At 37.6% G+C, this 26,194-nt stretch overlaps 1 protein-coding gene across 7 annotated transcripts in view; it reads right to left on the bottom strand.

The window, feature by feature from the left end:
• Positions 1 to 26,194, bottom strand: part of SBF2 (SET binding factor 2) — a 401,342-nt gene that overhangs the window by 40,778 nt on the left and 334,370 nt on the right. For 3 of the 7 annotated variants that reach the window (XM_033119785.1, XM_033119784.1, XM_033119786.1), the window contains exons 23-29: positions 24,236 to 24,363; positions 22,856 to 23,031; positions 20,186 to 20,331; positions 17,403 to 17,679; positions 6,718 to 6,914; positions 4,473 to 4,613; positions 3,478 to 3,573 (exon numbers count right to left, since the gene is read on the bottom strand). In XM_033119785.1, coding sequence (XP_032975676.1) covers positions 3,478 to 3,573; positions 4,473 to 4,613; positions 6,718 to 6,914; positions 17,403 to 17,679; positions 20,186 to 20,331; positions 22,856 to 23,031; positions 24,236 to 24,363 — 1,161 coding nt within the window. The remainder of the gene's footprint in view (positions 1 to 3,477; positions 3,574 to 4,472; positions 4,614 to 6,717; positions 6,915 to 17,402; positions 17,680 to 20,185; positions 20,332 to 22,855; positions 23,032 to 24,235; positions 24,364 to 26,194) is intronic. The other 4 variants (XM_033119787.1, XM_033119788.1, XM_033119789.1 and 1 more) reach the window with 3 other exon arrangements.

Here is a 26,194-nt window from a genome sequence, read left to right as displayed (position 1 = left end):
CAAAGGAAGCAGATCTAGGGATCACAGAAGAGGTTCAAAGTGTCCGGAAACAGGAGGATCTCATCTACCAGTTAATCAGTGGGACGCTGGAAAATTTGGGAGGTTTTGGGAGTGCAGAATTAAGAGATGGAATAAAAGAATAAGACTTATGTTTCTGGATCCTAGCTTAAGATTCCAGAATGATGGGCACCCGGTTAGGAGCAAAAACACTGTCATAAGAAACACACCAAGGGGCGGCAGGATGGCTCAGTTGGTTAGAGCACGAGCTCTTAACAACAAGGTTGCTGGTTCAGTTCCCGCATGGGATGGTGGGTTGTGCCCCCTGCAACTAAAGACTGAAAGTGGCGACTGGACTTGGAGCTGAGCTGCGCCCTCCACTACTAGATTGAAGGACAACTATTTGGAGCTAATGGGCCCTGAAGAAATACACTGTTCCCCAATATTCCCCAATAAAATTTATATATATTAAAAAAAGAAACACACCAAGTTCACAGTAATTTTCAGAAGAAAGTATTTGGGAAGGGTGTCAGAAATAATAATTATTACCTGATTACGCACAGAATGGATCAGAAACAAATTAAACAGGAGATTTAACCCAAAAGGTAAATATAGCCTTCCAGGTAGCTTTGAGAAGACATAGAAGGGACTCATAATTAGAATGTAACCACTAGTGGGGATCCCCTTATATAAAAAAGCTATGAGTCTGAGGCCAATATACATGAAAAAAATTATGCAGTTGAAATAGATTGATGAATGAGCCTTAGGTACCAACATAGGAGAGACAATTTTGTAGCTAAAATTTATATTACAGGTCACTTGGCCAAATGGAGAAATAGATAATGTGTTCTTGATGAAGTCTGCAAAGGTAAAATACAAGAGCTAGGTGTGGGTGAGAGGGCTTCAACTAACCAGACAAATGCTGGAAATTGCATTCTACTAAAAGTTGAATGGAAAAATTGATGACGTGCCTTGCTGACAGTACAAACTTGGAGATGGTTAATAAAGTAATAAGGAGAACAGCAACCTTGAACCAAATTTGACAAGAGGGCTTGGTGACAGAAATACTAGGAACCTCAGGAGAAAGTCACTTTACTGTTTACTGTTTTTAGGTCAGACTCACCAAGAAAGAAATGATGAGAAGAATGAAGTCTATATCTTAAACTTTAAAACAATGGTATTTTAAAAAATCAGAAAAAAACTTATATATGACTGTCATGGGTTGAACTGCTATGTCCCACCACTCCCCAATTTGTATGTTGTAGTCATAACACCTAGTATCTCAGAATGTGACCTCATTTGGAAATAGGATTGTTGCAGATGTAATTAGTTAAGATGAGGTCATATTGGAGTGGGACAGGACCCTAATTCAATATGGTTGATGTCCTTATAAAAAGGGGACATTTAGAGATAGACACACAAGGAGAATGTCGTGTGAAGATGAAGGCCGAGATCTGGGTGATGCTTCTGTAAGGCGAGGAAAGCCAGAGATTGCCAGCAAACCACCAGAAGCTGGGGAAGAGGCATGGGACAGATTATTCCTCACAGCCCTCAGAAGGCACCAACCCTGACAACATCTTGATTTCAGTCTTAGAGCTTCTAGAACTACAGACAATAGTTGTTTAAGCCACACAGTTTGTGGTACTTCATTACAGTAGCCGTAGCAAACTAATACAATGATCTTAAGGCCTCGTTAGGAAGATGGCTGAGAAGGTTGAAAGTCTTAGGAATCCTGTAATAGCAGAAAGTTCTAATGAAGTATGATAACAAGTATCCAAAGAACCAATGTGATTGCCAGGAGATGTGCACAATAATCTTGGTTTTCAAAAGGGGGAAATTTTTTTGTAAAATAGAGCCTTTAGGCTGATTTTGAATCATATTCTAGAATGGATTATCAATGGACTATTTATGATTATTTAGGAAAAAGCACTAATTCCTATAAAGAGTCATGCTAAACTAAGCATAAAATCTTTTATGATACAATTAACAGTTTGAAAGATTGGAAAATATTGGATTAAAAAAGACTGGCAGAGGTTTAGAAATATGGGCCAGGTGAGTTTTAGTAGAAGGACTCGTAACTAGTATAGATGAACGGATGAATCTCTTTCTTCAGAGAAGCCTCTATGCTATTTTGCTAAAGGCTTTTGTCCTTAGCTCTGGTTTGGTCAACATTTTTTTAAACAACAAATCACACGAGAACAGTGATCAAATCCATGGAAGACAAGAGGTTTGGAAAAACAGCAAATACAGCAGTGGAGAGAATCAAGATCCAAAAGTCTAAAACGACGAAATTTCATAGGTACAGTATATAGTATATTTAGGTCCAAAAACTAAATATACTAAACCTTCAAGACTAACATATTAAGAACGGCACATGTGAAGCAGATAAAGATTTCAAATGATGTTAATCTGAATACGGGTCAGCCTAACGATGGACGGGGCTGTCCCCACACCAAACATAATCTTAAGCTACATGAGTTCAATTCTGGGGAGTAGCCACAGAATGAAAAGGACGGCGCGTGGACCACAACCATCTGAATTGGGGATATTTAGAGTTAACTAAAGTTCCCAGACACAAAAGATGAGAACAGTTTTTAAGTCTGAAGGACTATACTGGAAGAGATAAGATTTAGAATTTTCTAACTTTAGAGGCCAGAGCTTGGGTCAATATGTAAAAGTTCATGGTGGTAGATTTTTAAATCAATATGAGTTCTAACAAATAGAGTTGCTTACAAATGCAAAGAAATGAATTTCTGATGTTGTCACAGAACCAGCATCACACACTTGGTGCGTTTTCAAGGGTATTCAGCATTGCACAGGAGTGAGAGGAGGAGTCTAAGATCCTGTGACTCCATTGTGAAACAGTAAGACTTTACAAGCAGGACACCTAGTCTGGAATTTCCTCCAAAAAGTAAAAGAATCCAACATAAACCTCCAGAGACCAAAGTAGACCAATTGTTGGAGCTAAAAGAGCCAATACTCAGCCTTTGTATATTTCCTCATGCAGCAGCTATAGCTCAGAGGTAAAAAAGGTAACCTGGGTATGATTCTCTCTTATTCTCCAAACTAACATTTCAGATAACAGGAGTAAAAATAACAGGCATTGGAGGCACCGCCCTGGGGTCTGGGATCACTTCTCCCTAGCTGTTTATGCTTCTGTGATCAGGTTTTCTACCCTGCACACCTGAAGCCTCATGGAGTACTCCCAGGGCTGACTCACCATTTAGACAGTCTCCCCTTACCTCCCAATGCTTCCAAACTCATCAATATGTGAGATTTCAGCAATTATTATACCTCTTGTTCCAGGAGGCTAACCTCATTTGTCACCATGCTAGGAATAAATTTGATCATTCATTTAGAAGAGGGTAATTAAAAACCATTTGAACCATAATTAGTTGATTTAAAGTATCACTATCTAGAAAAAAGTTTTCTGCTTTTAAGGTTGTGTCAGCGCTCAGTTATAAAATCAATCTTACTAACCTCCTCGAGCAAAGCTATTGGATGGGTTTACATCCAAATGTCCTGGCACTACCTGCTTAAGCACAGTGGACATTCTTGAAGTCCTCCTTTCAGGCCCTAAAGTCAGCCAAAAAGAAGAACAAAAACCATGTCGCTCGGGTTAACATTACTCAAATGACAAAACGTTATCTTCATGTGTAGCATGTCTAATTGCTGCCAAACATTGTACTTTTTAAGTTTCTAAAGCTTTAATGGAGATAACAAGGCACTGTTACTATTTTCTCAGAGATACACACATTTGCAAGATTATAGCGAGTTAGGTTTGGCAAGTGCAATCAGAGAATTTAATGATAAATGAAGCAAGGCATGCATGGTGTTACTTTACAAGAAAAGCCACTTTCTGCTTATGTTGAGCTAATTCAAATAGCTGATTAAGCCAAGGAGACCAACTTTTCAAGTCACATGCTCCTGTGTCTAACACATTAGGGTTACCTCTACATGAACCCTTTGGGGTTCCATCACATGATAACTGAAACAAAATATTAGTACAAGTCTTAATGGCTTCATCCAAATCTAGTGAAAACAAACTGTACTGCAAATCATAAAAGGCTGCAGAAATTTCAGGAATTTTAAACTTATACATGATGATTTTAATAAACATACATTTAATAAACAGATATTCCACTTATACATTCAACTTTGTAATAATATTTTAAGTTTATGTAAAACAGATTCTGGGAGGAAAAAAAGCCCACATGACTTTATTTATGTTCCCTACCTCTTCTCCTATTACTCTTTTAAAAAGGAAATAATTGAATCTCTAAATTTGGTTACTATTTAATAGAAATTAACAGTGGCACCTGATTTCTAAGTAAAAGGTGCTAAAGTTATGCTCCACAAGGTAAAACTTTAGAGGGTCATGTTGAATGAACAGAGCAAATAACTAATGAGACTAACCCCAGCAACGAATCTCCCTTTTCATAGCTGTCAAGAAGAAAAGTACTACCAAATCTTACCTGGAGACAGAGCAAGTGCTGGCCTGACAGTAAGCGTGTTATTACCACTGAGTTTCTGATAGACAGAAACTGCACTCAGTAAGGCTTGCAAGTACTTTTCTTGTTCTATGCTGCTGGAAGATTCTAAAGAGGAGGTAGGAGCTATAAACGAAAAAGATAATGAATAAAACAAACGGTGTTAATAAAAGAGGCATATATGCATGTATGTATATACATTTTTTTGCTTATTCTTTCTATATACAGTCTTCGAGTAACCACACCCAAATATAGAAACCAGCCCCACTTAAAGCTCCAAACTATTAAACGGCTAATCCTCCTATGATATTGGTTTCACCACACCTACTTCTTGATTACCTCATCTTTCTCCCAGAAAGAGCCTAGGTCTGGAACAGCTCGGGGCTGTCCTTCCAAGCACAGGTGTAGTTTCTCATTATCCAAGCAACTCAAAAGGAAGATTCACAAAGGACAACATCTCTTTGATGATCTCCCCCAACCAGCCTGTCCATGCTACTGTTTGGGAGCAGAGGATGGAGCAGGTTCCCTTGCATCCCAGAATGGGCAAAGGTTAGAACTTCACAATACCAGGGGACATGTCCTTGTAGGGGTTATTTGCAGGAAGACTGGAGGAAGATGGAGAGAAGATAGGAGCAGCTATTGCTAGATTCCCTGGTCCTTGTAAAAGAGGAGCAAAAAGTATGCACAGATGGAAACAATTGTGAGAACAATTCTGGGTTGGAGGGTGTCTGAGCCTGGTTTGTGAGCAGTAAAACAGAAACAAATGAAATTGGCCCAGAATTTTAAACAGGCAGCAGGAAGGGCTCACTAGAAGGACAATAAATATTAACAAATTTTCTTACAACCTGAATAGGAAATAGCATTATTATATTAAAATTAGCATTATTATATTAAATTTCATCAACTTTAAGATGTCATTATTATATTTTATGAACTATGTCATCTATTATAAAATGTACCATTTTATGTACTAAGAATAAAGAACTCTGCCATTTAAACTATGACAAAACTCTTCCTGATCACTTCAATTGTAAAATGCATCCCGATTTCAAAGGTATTAAAATGTGAGCAAATGTGTAAGCTCAAAAATATGAACTATAGTAAATTTATATTATATTAAACATCAGAAACCAGTGGAAAAAATTGTTCAATTTTTTCCAACTAAAAGCTTGGCAATATGCTCATCGATGCTCCTGAAATGATTTGCTCACTTTATGTACCCTACATACTGTGTTCTATTAAACCCACTATATAGACTGGGAGGATTCCTCAGGGCAGAAACAGTTAAAAGCCAAGTGAATTCACTTATACCAATGTTGAGACTCCAAGCCAGGTAGGATAACAGTAAAAAACATATGTGTTGTATGTGCTGCCCTCAGTCAACCGAATGATGAAAGACACACTGGCTAACTTTTAACTTTCAGGAGGCAGACGGAAGGGAATAAAGAAGAGATATCAAAAAGCACAATGTTTTACCTGCTGAATCACAGAACCTAACTAACCTCATTTCAAAAGAGGAAAGAATGAAGCCACTCCTAAATTGGATCTGATATCTTAGTGGCCCAGTGTTTAATTTTATTGAACATCTACTATAAGCTGGAAGTTATGAGAAAGGTCAGCAAAATATAGCTCCTGACTGACTTTAAGACCTCAGACATGGTGCTCATAAACATCCTCAGAAAAAGAGATAGCAGCACTTACTATTTCTGTTTTCTTAAATTGGCCACCCTCTAGCTTCCTAAAAATGTCTTTGCTTCAGAGCCCCAAAAGCAGCATTTTGGTCATTGGCTTGCTGACCTGTTGGTGTACATGTGTGTGCGACTTGTAGGAAAGAGACAGGATATCTCATATCACATGGGACAGAATCCCTACTTGCCTCTAAAGCTGTTAAATATATATGAATGCTTCCCAGAAAAGAAAAAAAGATTAGTATAATCTAGTTTCCATCAGTGGATACCGAAAGGAAAGGAGCTTAGAACCAAAGACTTTATTATGTTAATTTCTATTACAATCCAAATATAGACAGACATATTAAGTAAGATGTCAAATTCAAAATGGAGCCCCACACTATCAAGTACAGTTCATGCCTGCTGTATGGGGCACAGTGGGAAAGTTTACGTGTGAGAGGCTTGATGACATGGAACAAGTGGCATGACCAGCTTTTACACCTTTTATTTTTAAGAATACTCTGAAGTTAGAGGATCATACTTGTGTTGTAGAAGATACTTACCTGACTGAGGGGAGTTCTGAGATTTGAAAAGCCCAACTACTCCCTTGCCATGGAACCCTCCAGATCGGAGGAGAAGGGTACTGCTTCTTGAGTTCTTCCAGCATACAACAGGCAGGCGATTGTGGCGATAGCAGCGGGCTACTCTTGGTAAACTACTGTCCTGTACAGCGTGAGGTACAACCAGAAGGCCAGGATAGCTTCAGGGACATGAAAGGGAGAAAGAGAATGATTTGGGTGGGTGTGGGGTGGGGGAGGAGGGAAAAGAATGTAGAGAGTGGGAGAGTGAGAATATGAGAATATGAATATCATAATACCACAGTCATTGTAAGACTCAGAAACACTGAGGCGTAAGACACACATTTCAAACACGGAACGCAGTCTCAGCTCAGTTCTTCAGGGGTTGAAAAGAAAAGGCCTAGATGCTGAAAACAGCTAACTCATCCACTAATCTGTAGTCTTCTGGGAAATAAGCCCCTTTCAGTGGTATTGCAGAATTTTGCTGAATAACCCGAGCTTAGAAAATGAAAAGATTATGTAGAATTATTAAAAAGGCCCCTGTTAAACTGATGGTCTCCCTTGCCTTACACGTTACTTATCGTCAACTTGAAATAAAGATTGTAAGATTAATGTGCTCGTATTAATGTCAACTTTATAAGAATGACAAGTCAAACTGTCAACTCATTAGATTGCTGAAAAGACAAGTGTGAATAGAGTACACTAATATTAGACTGCCTGATATAGCAAAAGGATTAAAATCAAATGTTTCTGGTATGAGAACAATATGTTCAAATGTCAAAACGAGTTTAAATATTTTATTAACACCACATGTAGATAATTAAAAAAAGATTAGCTCATGAAGTTATAGGATATGATGTTGGGAAAATAAAAAACAGACAAGAGTACCTTGTTTTTATGGATTGGCAAGTATAAGTAGACAGGCAGGTTTCAGAGTCATTTCTTTCCTTTCGTCTATTTAGAAATGTTACACTGAAGAGATTTCATATTAATAAACTTCCAACTTCTAATCTCATACATTTTATTTTATTGTGGTAAAATATACCTAACATGATATTTAACCTGTTAACCATTTTAAGTGTACAAATCAGCAACATTAAACACATTCATAACCATCACAACTATTTCTAGAATTTCTAATCCCTAATCTTGATATAAGCCAGGGCTGAGAGGAGTGAGAGGAAATCCGGTTCATGGTCATGTAAATCATAGCCCTCAATGACTTTAGTGAATGCCAGATTAACTTTCCATACTTACCCAGAAATACCTTGGAAGCATTCTGAAAAGCTAGCACTTTAGTGCCGTAAGAAGTTATAGGCTGTATTTTCTAATGCCGCCAACTGAAGAAGAGACCTAGCTATAGACATAATCATTCATGAAGACTGGAAAAGCAGTTCCATTATTAGGGCCCTCTATTTCAAACTCCACTTTAATATCTGTTCGCCCCAACCCGCCCCCCCCCATTGTTTCTACATATAATGATTTTGTGGATTAGATAAAGGAGCATTGCTTAATGGCTTCAGGCACCGTTTCAGTAACTGGGGAAAAACCAGCATACCTCTTCATCCCTGCCCCCTGTAGTGGACTGCCCCCCTCTCTCCCTGGGACATGAGCACCACATACCATGCTCTGCTATACACAGGATCTAAGACTTTCCTGCTACCAGGTATGAGTGACAGCTAGATTGCCACTAGTGCTGAGGCAAATATTGTTGAGCCTGAAGACCAGCAGGGATACTCTCATTTACAACGAAAGGTACCTCCACTTACCCTGCCACCCAGCTTATTCCCTACGCAGAGCCATCAGCTCTGGGCTCCAGAGTAAGCCTTAGGAGACTGGGCTTCAGGAGCTGCTGTGGAAACTTTTAAATCAAAGACTAACTTGTACAAATGCTTGAAGCATAAATGAATTAACCCCAAAAGAAATCCATATCACTACCTCATAGGTTAAGAAGTGGACCATTACCAGCATCCAAGAAAATTCCCTTGTGTCTCTTCCAAATCACTATTTTTCCCTCCTTCTCAAAGAGTATCGCTATTCTTGACTGCTAACAACATGGATGAGTTTTGCTTGTTTTTAATTTTAGAAAAAAAGAGATTCAATAGAATTTATTCTTTTGTGCCTGGCTTTTTTTGTTCAACATTATGTTCATGAGATCCATCCACATTATTGCATATATCTGTACTTTGTTCATCTTCATTGCTGTATAGTATCCCACTATGTGATTATAGCACTATTTATCTATTTTTCTACTGTAGATTTTGAGTAGTTTCTAGTTTTTGATTGTGTAAGAAAAATGTCTCCATGGACATTCTTGTAGATGTCTTTTGGGAGCACATATACATTTCTATTGGAAATTCTATTCCACCCAGGAAGAGATATGGTAGATAACAGGTTATGCATACATTCAATAGATATTTAGATTTTTAGTAGATGCTGCCAGACAGCCTTCCAAAGTTCTTTAACCAATTTACAATCCCATCAGCAATAAACGGGAGTTCTACTTGTTCAACATTCTTACTAGAATTTTGTATTGTTGGTCTTTTAAATTTTAGCCATTGTTTAAAAATAACTTATTTTTCAATTATAGTTGACATACAATATTATATTAGTTTCAGGTGTACAACAGTGATTAGACATTTATATGCCTTATGAAGTGATCACCCCAATAAATGTAGTACCCATCTGACACCATACATAGTTATTACAATATTACTGACTATATTCCCTATGCTATACTTTACATCCCCACGACTATTTTGTAACAACCAATTTGTACCTCTTAATCCCTTTCCTCCCTTCACCCATCTCCCAACACCCCTCTGATCTGGCAACCATCAAAATGTTTTCTATATTTATGAGTTTCTGTGTTGTTTGTTCATTTATTTTGTGTTTTAGATTCCACACATAAGTGAAATCATGTGATATTTGTCTTTCTCTGCCTGACTTATTTCACTCGACATAACACCCTCTAGGTCTATCCATGTTGACTTAGATGGTAAGATTTCATTCTTTTTTATGGCTGAGTAATGTTCCATTGTATATACGCGTATGTACCACCTCTTCTTTATCTATTCATCTACTGATGAACACTTAGATTGCTTCCATATCTTGGCTATTGTGAAAAATGCTGTAATAAACATATAGATACATATGTCTTTTCGAACTAGTGTTTTGGTTTTCTTTGTATAAATACCTAGAAGTAGAATTACATGGTCCTCTTTATCTCTTGTTATAGCTTTTCTTTTAAAGTCTACTTTGTCTGGCATAAGTATTGCTACCCAGCTGTTTGTTTCCATTTCCATGAAATATCTTTTTCTATCCCTTTACTTTCAATCTGTGTATGTCTTTCGATCTGAAATGAGTCTCTTTTAGGCAGTATATGTAAGGGTCTTGTTTTCTTATCCATTCAGCCATCCAATGTCTTTTGATTGGAGCATTTAATCCATTTACGTTGAAAGTAATTGTTGTTAGATATGTAGTTATTGACATTTTATTATTCATATTTTTTATCTTTTTTTTTCTTTAAATAAGTCCCTTTAACATTTCTTGTAATATTGGTTTGGTGTTGGTGAACTCCTTTAGCCTTTTCTTGTCTGGGAAGCTCTTTATCGGTCCTTCAATTCTAAATGATAGCTTTGTTGGGTAATCTTGGTTGTAGGTCCTTGCTCTTTATTACTTTGAATATTTTGTGCCCATCTCTTCTGGCCTGCAAAGTTTCTGTTGAGAAATCAGCTGACAGTCTTATGGGAGCTCTTTTGTACGTAACTGATTTTTCTCTTACTGTTTTTAAGATTTTCTTTTTGTCTTTAACCTTGGTGTTGGCCTCTTTAGGTTCATCTTGTTTGGGACTCTCTAAGCTTCCTAGACTTGTATATCTATTTCCTTCACTAGGTTAGGGAAGTTTTCTGTCACTATTTCTTCCAACAGGTTTTCAATCCCTTGTTTTCTCTCTTCTCTTTCTGGTACCCCTATGATATGAATGTTGGTACTCTTGATGTTGTCTCAGAGACCCCTTAAAATACCCTCATTTTTTTGGATTCTTTTTCCTTTTTACTGTTCTAATTGAGTGTTTTCTGCTACCTTATCTTCCAAATTGCTAATTTGATCCTTTGCTTCATCTAATCTACTGTTGATTCCTTTTAATGTATTATTCATTTCAGTTATTGTATTCTTCATTTCTGACTGGTTCTTTTTTATGTTTTCTATCTCATTTTTATGTTTCCTATCTCTGTTGAAGTTCTCACTGAGATCACCAAGCATTCTTATAACCAGCGTTTTGAACTCTGCATCTGTTAGATTGTTTGTCTCCATTTTGTTTAGCTGTTTTTCTGGAGCTTTGTCCTGATCTTTCATTTGGAACGTGTTTTTTTGTGTCCTTATTTTGGCTGCCTCCCCATGTTTGTTTCTATGTATAAGGTAGAGCTGCTATGTCTCCTGGTCTTGGTAGAGTGGCCTTATGCAGTAGGCCCAGTGGCACAGTCTCCCTAGTCACCTTAACTAGGTGCTCCAGGTGTGTCCCTTGTGTGGGTTGTGTGTGCCCTCCTGTTGTAGTTGAAACTTGATGGCTGTTGGCACATCAATGGGAGGGACTGACCCATTGGCTGATTGGTTGTGAGGACTGGCAGTGACTACAATGGAGGAACTGTTGTGCAGAGGTTGACCCTATGGAGCAGGATTTGGTTTAATGGGGCTCTGGTGCCTGCTGAGTCTGACCTTTGGGCCTGTTGTTTGAGGAGGTGGTTAGGTGGTGCTCTCATGTGGTCTGAAGCTGGTCACTGGGTGTGTTGGTCCTGGGGCCTCTTGACAGAGGCTCTGGTGCAGGCCAAGATCACCCTCTGCCGGTGTCCTGCCCAGTGCCACTCGGTATGAGCTACAAAGTGTTCTCAGATGTTTGCCACTTGTGCTGGCCTTGGATGTGCCTGGGAGAGGCTAAGCTGTGAACAGAGGCTAGCTGCTGCTAGTGCCAGGCCTGGGATGCTTAGCAAGAAGTACCGGACTAGCCGAGGCCAAATTCTCCTTGTTTGGGGTTTGTGAAGTTTTGAGAGATTTTAGGAAAGACTGCAGCATGAGCCACGATAGGCAGTTTGTATGGAAAAGCCACTGGAAGTTGGGTGGGGCAGGGTCTGAGAGAATCATCAGGGTGGGGTGAATGGTGTTAGCTAGGTTGATGGAGACTCAGAATGGTGGGAGGGCTCAACAATGGAATAATGGCTTCTGCCAGCACTTCTCTCTGGGAGAAAGCTGCCCCTCCAATCCTTGCCCTGAAGTCAGACAATTCAGTTCCTCCCCACATGTCCCTGGTGCCTTTCAAGCTGCCACCCCAGTGCTGGAGCTCAGAGTGAGTACATCAGTGAGTAAGTCCGTGCATGGGCTATTTAAGAGGATCATCTGGGTCTCCAGCAACCCTCCGTCTCATTCAGCCATAATCTCAAATGGGGTTTTCACAGCCAGAAGTTATGGGGACTTCTTTTCCTGTTACTGGAATCTTGGGCTGGGGAGCCTGGTGTGGGGCTCGGACCCCTTACTCCTCAGGGGGGACCTCAGCAGCTGAGATAGCCCTCCCTATTTTTAACTGTCACACAAGGGTGTGGGACCAGCCTGTTCTGCATCTCCGCCCCTCCTCCCAGTCTTGAGGTGGCTTTTGTATTTCCTTAATTATAGGACTTCTGTTCAGCTAGACTTCAGGTGATTCTCAATGATGGTTGTGTAGTTTAGTTGTAATTTTGAACTGGTCGTGGGAGGAGGTGAGCACAGCATTTACCTACTCTGCCATCTTGACTGGAAGCCCTCAATTTTAGCCATTTTTTGTAGGTATAAAGTAGTCTCATTGGGATTTTAATTTATATTTATCTGAAGACTAATAGGTTGAGCATCTTTTCAGATATTTATTGGCCACCAGGATATTCTCTTTGTAAAATGCCTGTTAAGTGTCCTGCCATTTTTATTGTCCTTCTACTCTCTTAATGATGTCTTTTGATATAAAGAAGTTCTTAATTTATCAATCTTTTACTTTATGGGTAGTGCTTTTCCTGTCTTAAGAAATCCTTCCCTACTTCAAGATCATGAAGGCATTCTCCTATCTTTTAGAAGTTTTATTGTTTTAACCTTTTACATGTAGATCTACAGACCAAGGGGAATTGATTTTTGTGTATAATATAAGGCAGGGGTCAAAATCAATTATTTTCTTGTATGGCTATCCATAGCATCAATTATTGAAGAAACATCTTTTATCTGCTGTTCTTAAGTGCTATCTTTATCTTAAATCAAGTGTTCATATATGTTGAGCTCTTTCTATGTTCTTTATTTTGCTCCAATCATCTGTTTGTTCATTTACCCTTGTGCCAATCTCATACTATCTTAAATACTACAGCATTATAAAAAAAATCTTGATATCCTGTAAGACTATCCTGACTACTCTTGGTCTTTTGCATTTTTATATAACTCTTAGAATCAGTTTTTCAAGTTCCATACCATTTTTCTGAAATTTTGATTGGGACTGCATTGAATCTATAGATCAATTCCTGGAGAAATTATAGTTTTAAGAGTATTGGATATTCTAATCCAAGAACATGAAATATCTGTTTATTTATATCTTTAATGATCGTCAATATTGTTTTGACTGTTCCATGTAAAGGTCTTACACATCTTTCATTCGATTTATTCCTAAGTATTTAATGTTTTTTAGTGCTACTCTAAATATTATCAGTAGTGCCAAAATAACATCACTTAAATTTCATTTTTCAATTATTTGTTTTTAACTAATTTTTGTATAATGACTTTATACTAGTGACCTTACTAAATTCAGTTACAAATTTTAAAAGTTTAACTGTAGATTTCTTCAGATTTTCTATGTATATAATCAGGTGATCTGTGAATAATGATAGTTTGCTTTCTTTCTTTTCAATATTTATATCTTTTCTTACTTAGTACAACACTGAATAGAAGGAAATATTGCCATCCTTGTCTTGTCCTGATCTTAAAAGTTTTCAATATTTTACCATTAAATAACTTTTGCTGTAAAAAGTTTTAGACACTTACTAGATTAAGGAGCTTCCGTTGCATTTCTAATGTATTAGTTCTTTTTCTAAAAATCATTTTATAAAATTATTTTATGTATATAATGAACTTATATTTTTCTTCTTAATTCTTTTAATGTGGCAATTTATGCTGATTGATTTTCAATTGTCAAGCCAGTTCTTTATTTCTGTAATAAACTCCACTTGGTCATAATGAACTATCCTTCTTTACCGCTGGTGAAATTTTACTTTAAGATGTACTTTGATATTTATATATTTACTACAGCTTTTTTTCTTAAGCAAAAATAAAAAATTATTATATTTTAGTTCTAGAGGATAGAGGTTCAAAATGGGTTTCACTGAGGTAAAACCAAAGCGTCAGCAGGACTGCATTCCTTCGGCAACTCTAGGAAAGAATCCATTTCTTTATCTTTTCCAGATTGTGGAGACCACCCACATTCCTTGGCTCATGACCTTCCATCTTCAAAGCCAGCAATGGTAGGTTCAGCTCCTTTCACGTTGAATCACTCCATCATCATATCTCTTTCTCTGACTCTGACCCTTCTTTTGCCTCCCTCTTTCTGTTTTAAAGACTCTTGTGATTACATTAGGCCCACTCAGATAACCAAGGATAATCTCCCTATTTTAAGATCAGTTGATCAGTAACTTTAATTTCTCTTTGCCATGTAATATGACATATTCACAAGCTTAAGGAATTAGGATATAGATACCTTTGGGGAGCCATTATACCACCTTCCATAGTCACTCTAGTTCTGGACTTGTAGTCATTTGATATAATAAATTTCCCTATGGTTAAAGCCTACATAATTTGAGTCTGGTCTTGATTTATTCACCATAGTCTCCTTATCACCATATAGCACAATGCTTGGAATATAGTATATGACTGATAACTACTGTTGAAAGATGTATTTATTGATGCTCTTAGTGCCTAGATAGTTTAGGCCAGTGATTTTCCAACTAGATCCCACAGAATCCGAAAGTGGCACTGCTGTGCCTTAGGGACCGTTTGAGGATGGAGAGGGGAAACTGCTAAGGAGACGGCTGAGTAGGGCCCCCACTCCTAGCCTCGCTTCAATCGAAGCAATTTGCCCTTATCTATTTCATATTTTGAGATTCCGTCTAAAATTTTATTCATGAGAAGGGATTCTACTGCTGTAGGAAGTTTAAAGAACACTGGGATTAGATGTTTCAGATGTTTGCTTATGAAGATACTCATATAATTTTGTAAGATAAGCCGAACCAGCTGTCTAGGTGAGTTATCCATGTAACGAGAAGGATGTGCTTCACGTGGTGCCCAGCTGAAACTGGGTTGAGTAGAACTGGAGCATGAGACAGTCTCTTTACAACTCAGCATTCTAAATAGTTTCCTGTTCAATTCCTCAAATATTTTTTTGCAATTAAGCAATTCCTTTGGTCCTGTAAGTTTCACAAAGCTCCTTAGAATTCAGCTGGACATGAAGAACTGCCTTTTCCAAGTAGCTGGGTGATCTTGGACAAGTTGCTTGACCTTTTCAACTTCAGTTTCCTCTTCTGTAAAATGGAGCTATCTAGTCATACTCTCTGGCCCCAGGGAATTGTAGAGAATGGAAGGAATCCTTTGCAGTTGTCTAATGGGCTGCAGATCCCAGGTAGAAACAGGATGAGGAGACTTCTACTACTGAGGATGTTCTCCTACTACTGAGATGTCAACCACCTATTTATCGTAGTATGGCTGATGGGCTTGGGCCTTGGGTCTCCTTCTGGCGCTTACTCTCCCAGAAAAGAAAAGTCTTAACGTCCTCTGGAAGCCAGATCTGATTCCAGGAGATGAATGTTTCACATATGAAACCCAAGCCTCCCGCCACGATTGCCCACAGAAAAGGGCGTGAGGAGGGCAGTGGTCAAACCTACCAGGGCGACGAATCTGACTCAGAGCCTGGCCTGGGGGAGGCATTCGGGTGCTCAGAGCTGCTGCCATCCTCCTCTTTTTTTCCCGAGTTTGTATTAGTGATGTGGGGGTTCATGCAGGGTCCCTGCCTGCTTTCAGACCAGAGCACATTTATGGGGTGTTAGACTTTGTTGCCCTGTGCTGTGCCCATCACGACAGCTTTTTTGAAATAGCTTTGCATGGGTGTTTGTTCTTTCCTTTTACTCTCAACCTTTTCATATTCTTGTATATTAGATATATCCCTTAAAAGTAGCATAAAGCTTTAAAAAAGTCTGATAATCTTTTTCTTTTAATTGGAGCATTTAGTCAATTTATAAGTAATGCAATCTAATTACCGATATATTTGAATTTAAATTTACCATTTTACTATGTGTTTTCTATTTGTTTCATCTGTTCTATGTTCCCCTTTATCTCTTTTCTGGCCTTCTTTTGGATATTTTTTTATTATTCCATTTCCTTCATTCTAACAGCTTGAGGGATATATATTATTTTATTATCACCATAAATGCTTTATCACAAATGTTCTAATAAGTGGTCTATTAAAATTTTATTTTGTTTCTGAAGACTGAAATGATAAATGAGGTCTATTTTCTCACTGGCAGGCATGATTTTGATAGCAAGCTTCTCAAATAGCAGGACATCACACTCTGACACTACCACTTATATTTATCTACAAAGAGAATTTAGTTAGAAGGACAGAGCATCCAGGAAAATTACTATATACCTGACAGAATCACAATCTTTCAGTACTTAATGCAATTTTTTTATTTGGCCCAAATCTCAAACTATATTCTCAACTTGTTTTTTTTAAGTTTCACACTGGTAGTATTTGTAAACTTAAACTGTCATTTAAAGTGAAATATTTATAGTTCCTTGACAATAGTAGAGTTGAAACTAATAGTAACATTAAATCAAGAATTTATAAATTCAAAAAAAAAAAGAACTACCCTGGAGATGAAAATAATTTAACTTGTGGATGGTGGAAATGTAGTTTTAAAAAATATAAAGCATGGCATAGGGCTTGTTAATAGATATAGAAAACAGCAAGAGGTAAGAATAAAAAAAAAGAAAATGCGTTCATTTACATTCTTTAAGTAATATCCCTTGAAAATATTCTAATTAGATGGCATAAGAAAACCCTGTCTACACTTGGGTCAACAATTTACAGCCTGTGGGCCAAATTGGCCCCGCCCACTCATTCGCTTACTGTCTATGGCTGCTTTTGTGGTAGTGTTGAGTAGCTGCAATATGAGACCATATGGCCTACAAAACTGAAAATATGTACTAATTGGTTCTTTAAAGAAAAAGTTTGCGGACCCCTGGCCAACAGCAGACTTTCATCTCTCCCGTCTGCCTGGGCATATTCTATTCTTACTTCAAGTTATCTTCAGGCATGCTAGAAAAGAGGCAAAAGGAAAGAGAAAGGCAAATAAGGGAATTTCATAAAGGGGACAAAAACTGTTGTTACCTTTGACCTTCTGGTCTAATGTAGGCACTGTTCCTTGTAACTGCACTTCTGGGAATGTCAATGAGATGCCTGTTCATGCTTCATAAAGGTCCCTTAGTCACCCACATCCCGGGAGACCTTGCTCCTATTTTCTGACATTTCTCTCTCTCTCTGGGCTACGGAGGCAAATAGCCCATTCAAGACTCAAATGGAAGAAAGGAAAGAAGGTCTCTTTTTAGAGCCCCAACACACTTACCTCCGGCAGAGTGAATACATCCTGTTGGAGGCAGTGATTCGAAAATACTCTGGTTTTGAGCGAGAAGAACTGCCACTTATGGTTCCCAAACCTAAACGCTGATAGTCTCGGAAGCAAGCTTTTTCTACCAACTGTTCCATCGTAGACTTCTCTGAGGCCTTCAGAGTGGTGCTTGTGGGGAGTTCACTTTCATCTGAAACTGTGATGGCAGAAACAGGTTTTGAAGAAATGATATAGCTCAAAGTAGAAGATTGAAAACTTCCTTTTGAAGAGGATCCTTAAACCAAGAGAGGTTTATATTAGCGCTACAGGTACTATATATATCACAAATTAAATCATGTAACGGCTATGGGGAATCATTGTGTTCAAACATAAATTAGAACGGTAATGGATAGTCAGAAAAGAAAAATATCAGAAGCTCAAATAACTCAGAATGTCAGGGACATTAACTAAAAATTTCTAAAAACAATATAATTTTGAATTTATCACTCATTTTTCTGTTTCAGTCAGGCCTGCTTATTAATGCCAAAGTGCAGGGATCTCTATTTAGGACTTCATAGAATAAACACTCGAACTTTGTCAGAGGCTAAACCTGTCAGTAAAATTGATCTTCAACATGATCACTATACAAACTCATCATCCAGGTTTCAGTTAACTTTTCAGAGCATAAACTTTTTTTTTTTTTTTTAAGATTTTATTGGGGAAGGGGAACAGGACCTTATTGAGGAATAGTGTGTACTGCCAGGCCTGTTTTCCAAGTCAAGTTGTTGTCCTTTCAATCTTAGTTGTGGAGGGTGCCGTTCAGCTTCAAGTTGTCCTTTCAGTCTTAGTTGTGTCAGGCGCAGCTCAGCTCCAGGTCCAGTTGCCGTTGCTAGTTGCAGGGGGCACAGCCCACCATCCCTTGCGGGAGTTGAACCGACAACCTTGTGGTTGAGAGGATGCGCTCCAACCAACTGAGCCATCCTGGAGCTCAGCGGCAGCTCAGCTCAAGGTGCCGTGTTCAATCTTGGTTGCAGGGGGTGGAGCCCACCATCCCTTGCGGGACTTGAGGAATTGAACTGGCAACCTTGTGGTTGAGAGCCCACTGGCCCATGTGGGAATCAAACCGGCAGCCTTCGGAGTTAGGAGCATGGAGCTCTAACCGCCTGAGCCACCGGGCCGGCCCCAGAGCATAAACTTTTATTAAAAATCTCTAGACTATGCAGAAGTTCACTAGTGTTGGAAAGACCTTTTTTAGAGAGGTATGAAGAAGTTATCGCTTTTTTGTAGAAATATTTTTGTCAGAGGATGTGGTATACATGGGAAACTCCCTCACAATTTTGCAATCACAGGTTACAGAATCCTTTAAAATTTTAGATGTGGAAGAATTTACCCAATAATCAAGTATTTTAGGGAGGACTTAAAAAAAACACGACATTCCTAATTGGTACTGCACGTTCTAACTAAAAAAAAATTCCATTGTTAAAAACTGTCTGAATTTACTTTCCTATTTATTTTTAAAGTAAGGTAAGTTAAATTAAGCTTTCAAAGTTTTTGGAAATGTACTCAAAGTTTTAATGTCAAAGAGAACAATATGCTTCTCTTCCATTAAAAGAAAAAAAAAAAAAGCAACCTAACAGCTTATCCTTGTAAATATACGATTGTGTGTTAGTTTATAAACTTCATAATGCAAGTATTATTATCAGGTATCAGTTTTGTGTTGGGCTTTTATTTTCAAAGGTGCAAAAAGCATTACATAATTAGGTCTTTTGGTGGCATAATAGTTTTTGTTCTATGAAATCATAAAAACTTTGAGTTAGAAGAGTCAATAGTGATGGGTGGCACTAATTTTCCAGGTCACTATGAGGAGGCCAGGGTTCCAACAAATGGTCATTTCAGTAATGCTATGGCGAGTCTTTACATTGCCCCAGAGGCAAGCTTGTAGGTACATATACTGAAATGGAGACCTTTGGCCTGTGCTCTATCTAAAGATGAGGTTTCTTTCTTTAAAACGTTGTTGTTGATGATAATTATCAGAAGCAGTAGTTAGATAAGCACTGGTGATTGATTCTACGATCCTGAGAAGGAAAAGGGTGCAATGGCATCCTGTCTATTAGATCAAATTCTCTCATGTGTTCATTTCGTAAGCGTATTCGATACTGGGTGAAGGAATAGAAAACAGTCAATAAGATGTTTTGCCACTGTTTTTTTGCCTCTGTTTTCCTGACTGAGCGGTATCTCAGATTCCCAGATTCTGTTCTTTTAAATATGTACCAGGCATTTTTTTTTTCTTAAATCATGTAAGAATCCCTTCATTTTAGGTCCTCCATTTTGATTTAGAGCACCCACAATATTCTTACCCCAAACCCAAATCTTCAACTTCGAATATTCAATGTCCTTATATCCTTATTCTTAATCCTTAACAATAAGATATAGGGACTACTTTATAACTAAATTTCCTATGCAGTGGGGTTTCTTTCTCCCTTTAAAGAGACCCACATAACAATGATTCTATGGATTTAGTAAAGGATATACTATGGATTTAGTAAAGAATATAAAATTATACCTTTAGTATAATTTAATAAAATCTTATCTGAACAATGGGATGTTGGGAAAATAAAAAGTTTTTTTTCCAGTTCTCAGAAGTTCTGACTGAGAAGCTTGTAATTGCTTCCAATCTTCTTATGAGATCTAGGTTTCAGTGAGTCAGGTTTAAGTGCAACTACATATTAGTTTCTTATTCTTACTCATATAAGAAGAAAGAATACAATTGACTCAAGGAGGAAAAACAAGTTCTCACATACCAGATATGTCATCTTCTTCATTCCATCCAGGACGATTCCCTCTCTCTTCCACAATTGTCCCTGTCCTCTTCTTCAATAGATACTGACGCCCAATTGTCATTTTCCCTGCCCTTTTGGCACCTTTCACAATCGTTTTTGAGAAAGTGCTACAAGTCATAAAACCAAAAGAGAATGTCAATTTAATATGAAGATACTGCCATAGCTCAACTTGTTTCTTCTCTCTTTCCACAGCCACTAGTATTGCTCAGATCCTCATTAAACCTCTCCTTCTTTAGACCACTTTTTATATGGCAGCAAACTAATTTCCAATAAAACAAAGCTGTCATCAGGATACTGTTTTAGGTAAAAAGTACAAGAAGCTAGAGTGGGACACAAACTACTTATCATCCCAAATCTAAACTCAGCTTGGCTTTTTGGTCAAGCATGTCCCTAACCCAATCTGGTTATCCACGCCACTGCCCCCACCAGTGCCCACAAACTATGCTTATGGAAGTCATGCAAGGAAAGCCAGCCTGCCCCCTTCTCTACTGATTCAAACTCTTTCTACCAACTCATAGGCTTTTCTTTGAGATCATATGACAATTATAGTTGGTAACACCTTATTTCTTAAATGTTTTAAGTGTGTATGTGTGGTGTCCTGGCTTCTCACACTGTAAACCTTCTGAGATATGTAAAAGAATAATGTAATTCCCCTTTTTGAGAGGAGAAAAATCAGAAATCAGAAATCTGAGCACCCTTTTGAGAATCAGCTTTAATTAAAGGGAAACTAAGATGTAAATCACACAGACCTAATAGTACTTTATTTATTTAAATAGTTTACCTTCTCTTGCTGATAGAAAATCTGGGTACAGATTTTACAATCACAGAGAATTAAACAAAGAAACTGCTTCCTAAGTAATCATATTGAGATGAAGGTTTCAAATAAAATTGTTTTTGATTATGTTTTTCTCTACTATAAAGAACAGAACTCTTTCTGTGTTTTCTTGCCATTCGGTGAAAAGGATTCTTTTACTGTCAAACAGTTTTGCCAGACCCTGTCTTTAGTCATTTGAAATGTAAATCTGAGGGTTATGAAACATGTTTTAGATAATTGTTAGAAATCATAAAATACTGGTATTTCCTAAATTAAAGCCTACTGTGAGTCACTTCAGGTGTAACTTAAGCTCAACAAGACTTTTGAAAAATTTTTCCAACTAGAGCTATATCCTTTGTTTTATACACTCAAGAAAATTCTAAGATGTTTTAAGTTTTAAAATTGCTATATCTCTTTTGCAGCTGGATAGTATAAGCTTGATACAATAAGCTTCATTTTATACATATATATATATATATATTTAAATTTATTTATCTATAATATATAAATGTCCCCCCTGATAGTTTCTACATATAAAACACTATGCAAAGCTTTGTTTCTTCCACAGAGGACGGGGATAATGAATATCATAGGCTCCTCTGTGGCTCCACAGTGCTAAGGCAAGATTCTTGGTTCATTGTTTAAACACCTAGGAAGCTGGTCATGCTTCAGCATATCATACCTGGCTATGTGTAGTCTCCTTTGCTTACTGGGTAACTGTGGTACAGGTGGCTAGCTATGCAACTGAGAGATGCACCTGGAACCTTAAATCTTCTCTCATGCCGAGCCTACCTCAATTTCAGGCGAAGGAAAAGCTTTTTCTCCCAAGTCTGCAGAGAATGCCCTAATATGTAATTTGCATTGGCATATGGCCAAATACCAGGTGATTAATGATGAATAACTGAAATTTTAGCCCTATATTTTGTCACTAATTGATGAGAATTTTAAACCAATTGTTATTTTGTAATAACTAAAATTTAAAAGTTTCGACATAAGTTCCTAAAAATTTTCATCAGAAAATAAGCGTTCCTACTAAGAAAGATGACAACGAAATACAATGCCTGATCTTGGGTTGCAGTGTGTACCAGGAAGGAAAAACAAGTAGCTATAACAAATCATCAGCAAAATTTGAATATGGACTCTGAGTTAAACAAAAGTTTTATACCAATTAAATTTCCTAATTGTGATTACTGTACTGTCATTATGTAAGATAATGTCTTTGTTCTTAGGAAATATAGACTTTTTAAGGAGAAAGGAGTGTTAATGTATGTAACTCAAATGCTTTAGAAAAAAATATATATGAAAGAGAATGATAAAGAAAATGGAGCAAAACATAAACAACTGTCAATCTGGATAAAAGGCAGAGAGGAATTCTTTGTACAAGGTTGTAACTTTTCTGTAAATTTGAAATTGTATCAAAACAAAATGTTACAAAAAAATGAAAAGAAAAGATAAAGGCTCCCATATTTACAACACAGCAAAACTGTCTGCCCCACCTGGATATTAACAAAAACTAAAGAAATTGCTCAAAGACAGAAAGTGATCAATATGGGAAAAATGGAAAATAGAATTTCACATTCTAAAAATGCATCATGAGCACTGAACATGATCCTCAAGCCTCGTGTAGCTTTTAATTTTTGAAACTTGTTACATATATCAGTGCTACTGTTCCGTAACTTTCTGAGCTTGGCCCAATGGGCTTGACAGAATAGCAAACAAAAAGAGCAGTCCTTACACCTTGAACCCAAAAATAGGTCACTTCTCCTGACAGTCAACTATGGGAGAGCTGAAATGAAGAAACCAGACTGTATTCTTACCGAAAGGAAGTGTTCTTTTCCTTCTGTTTGGGTAAAATTATCTGTGGGGTAGTTTGTCCAGCAGCAAAAGCAAAGGTGGTGAAAATGGACTGAGGATAACGGAACTTCATCAACTGCTTCTTAAAAATCTCTACTACTTCTGGACTCACTTCTTCATCAAATGCTACTTTAATCAACTAGAGACAAAAGAGATTAAACATATCAGAAGCATTAAGGATTTCAAGATAACTTCCGCCCCAAATGACTGAAATAACAGAAAATAACAATACTAAATGGAAGAGTTTGGAGGCTGAAGAGACCTTGGATATTATGCAAGACCTTGGATAGTTTTCAATTTTAAAAATAAAAATTAAGGCACAGAGAGGTTTAATTGCTACAGATAGTTAGTTGGCAAGAAAAATCATATATCTTGAAGTTGGGTTGCATTACGACTATCTTTTCTATGATGAGATGAGATAGGGAAGTTAACTTATAGTAGCTAAAGTAGGAAACATGTCCTCATTTCCCAGCTGTTGGTTCTAGAAGGGAATTGGCCTAATCAGATCTCTTCCCAGCCAGAAATACTATAAATCTAGGAAGAAAAAATTTGGTGTGACTAGAATCCTACCAATGTAGCCAGGCCATACTCTAATTTAGAGTCCTTGGGCAGTCGGAACAGTGACTAAATCCCTAGGAAGTCACTGCTCTCAGGTAATGGGAGCAGGTCTGGAGCCTAGAGATCTGCAACCTCACATTTCACACAATTAGCATAGGGAAGCACTAGGGAGGGCTTCTTGACTAGAAAGAATGAGGCAAGCATTGGAGCCCTAGGAAATCTGAGAAGTCAGAGACAAGGCATGAAGACTAGCAAGAGCAAAATATCACAGACTAAGAATTGTTAAAAAGGAAAAACTAAGAAAAGACCATTCTTGCATCAGTAATTCCACAGTTCTAATATGTTCAGAGTGCCCTGGAAAAACCTTTGCTTTATTAGGGGTTATGTAGTTAGTACCAATAATACTATAGCCCTAGTTATAATTCTCAGAGTTTCACCTCTTCCACAGAAGAGCCATAAAGCATTTCCTTCTGAAACAGCTGCCAAGAGAATTGCTTTCTATCTGAAGGCTATATCAAACACAAATTGAGGTTTGACTTGTCTGAGAACAGGAGTCAATTGTGTGTATCTCAATTTCTAAGATCACTAAATATGGACAGATAATTTGTTGGTACTCTGAGTTGGCCACAGGGTTCACAAAATGAGGAATTAGATCCAAGAATATTCATGTGTTTACTCAGTTGAAGATTACCCTCTCAGATCCTCTGATCCTTCTCCACAGAAAGTGGCCATGACATCATTTGTAAAAACCTTTTAAACAATAGAATGGTTCCCTTTCTTAATACCTGAAAAGATGCTGATGTGATCTGCAGTCCGTCTTGCATGTTCTGCTGTAGCTGGTTCTGCATTGTAATCTTCTTTTCCTTGGTGATGGAGGCAATGGGAAAACTTCGCACAACTGTCTGCTCGCCAACTATAGGAAGACAGAACACAGACTCAGCAACAATACTTTACAGCTCATTTCTAGAGTCTCTGCTGCTCATTTCATCAGCCTCTGTTGGAGAAACGCCCAGAGAAATGCCCTTTGGAGAGGATAATGCCCAGAAATGCAGTGAGAGAAAATGCTGTGAATCTAGAATCACATTCACTAATTTTACTGCGTGGCAATTCACTCTGGAAACACAACCCTTTCCACAGTGGAGGAACTGTCACAGCCTGCCTTCGCTTTATTCTCCCAACCTCTATGTGCCAACGTAAGATCACCTGGTTTAAGGCAATCTTACAGGAAGGGCAGGTTTCATACCGAATAAATGAAGTATCTTCAGATATTGAAAAGAAAACCACGATCTCTAATGCAAAAATAAAGCAAAAGAGAAAGTTTTAGGAGTTTGTTTCCATATGTGGTAAAGGTGCTGTACTATGTGTATGTGCCTTTGGAAGATATAGGATTGGGCTTAGGCCCAAGATTTTTAGGAGTTTAAATATTAAAGCAAAAAACGGAAAATATAATTAATTATCAACTGCCTGAGGTTAAGGAGATGAGAGTCTCGAAAAGAAGCGGCACACGTGAAGCCTCCCTTGGAGAGCTTACAGCTCCCCAAGGGACAGGAGAGTCATACATAGGATATAACAACATGTAATTAGCTCTTAGGTTTGAGGGAACAAGGCTTTAAATATTTCAGAAAGGGCAAAGATTTCTGCATGCTAGATGGCTAGAGAATGATTCTTGGAGGAAGTGCGAGAAACGTGAGCTTTGAAGAGAATGTAGGTTTGGATCTGCAGAGGGGAAGAGGGAGGGCATTTCAGGCAGTGGTACCAGTAATAGCACAGGAGCAGCAACAGGCAAGGAAGCCAGAGAGTGGATGTGAACCAGCTTTATCTGACTCACGTGCCGACACCCTTATCCACTTATCATCAGAATTGCTCATGCCCTGGACCTATAAATTCCCAGCCTGCAAAATTCTGATTATCCTCTATGTTAAGGTCACACTCAGAAGCTACACAAAATCAGGATGTACACAGGATTTAAGGTCACAACCTATGCTTATACAACACATGTAAAATGATCAGGTTTCTGTGTCATTAAAGGAGAACTTTTAAATTAGAAATTTAAAAAGAGAACTAAAAGAGGCAAATGAAAACGTTTTTTTCTGATAAAATAAATTTCCTAAAATGTGAAATTAACCCACAAATTGACAGGAAAAAACAAGAGAACAATACAAGCTTTCACATTAAGTATGGCATTGATTTTTTAAAAATAAATAAATAAATTAGAGCAATTTAAATGACCAAGTGTCTCACGTATGTGTGTGTGTGTGTGTGTGTGTGTGTATACATAATATAGGCATATATGTATATATGTCCAAAATGTATGTTTATGCCCATTGAGCTTATAAAAGTCATAGAACAAAAAAGTTATTAAGTACTAGATATTTAGTTTCTTTAAGAATACATAAGCTTTTAAATACAAATATAATTTATATACAGTAATATCATAGAAGAGGGCTGAGAAATTTTGCTCTATTCTCATTTTTTCAAAATGAGCACAACTATTCCTATAGATACATTTTGTTTATTGAAATTGATGCACTTTTTGCTTATTATATGGTAAGCAATATTTTATGTCCAAGATAATAAATCATCTGATTCTATCCACATAAGGAATTATACAACTGTGAGATTTTAAAGATACTATATTTTACACATCTGAATTCTACTGTCTAACAAAATGCATAGCACACAGTACATACTCATCAAAAGCTACTGAATAAGTAATTTCAGATGAGGAAGGAACTTTAGTGACC

Source organism: Rhinolophus ferrumequinum, chromosome 11 (assembly GCF_004115265.2).
Source record: "Rhinolophus ferrumequinum isolate MPI-CBG mRhiFer1 chromosome 11, mRhiFer1_v1.p, whole genome shotgun sequence".
Lineage (NCBI taxonomy): Eukaryota > Metazoa > Chordata > Mammalia > Chiroptera > Rhinolophidae > Rhinolophus > Rhinolophus ferrumequinum.
Note: the sequence above shows the minus strand (reverse complement) of the source record. Positions and strands in the feature narration are given on the sequence as shown.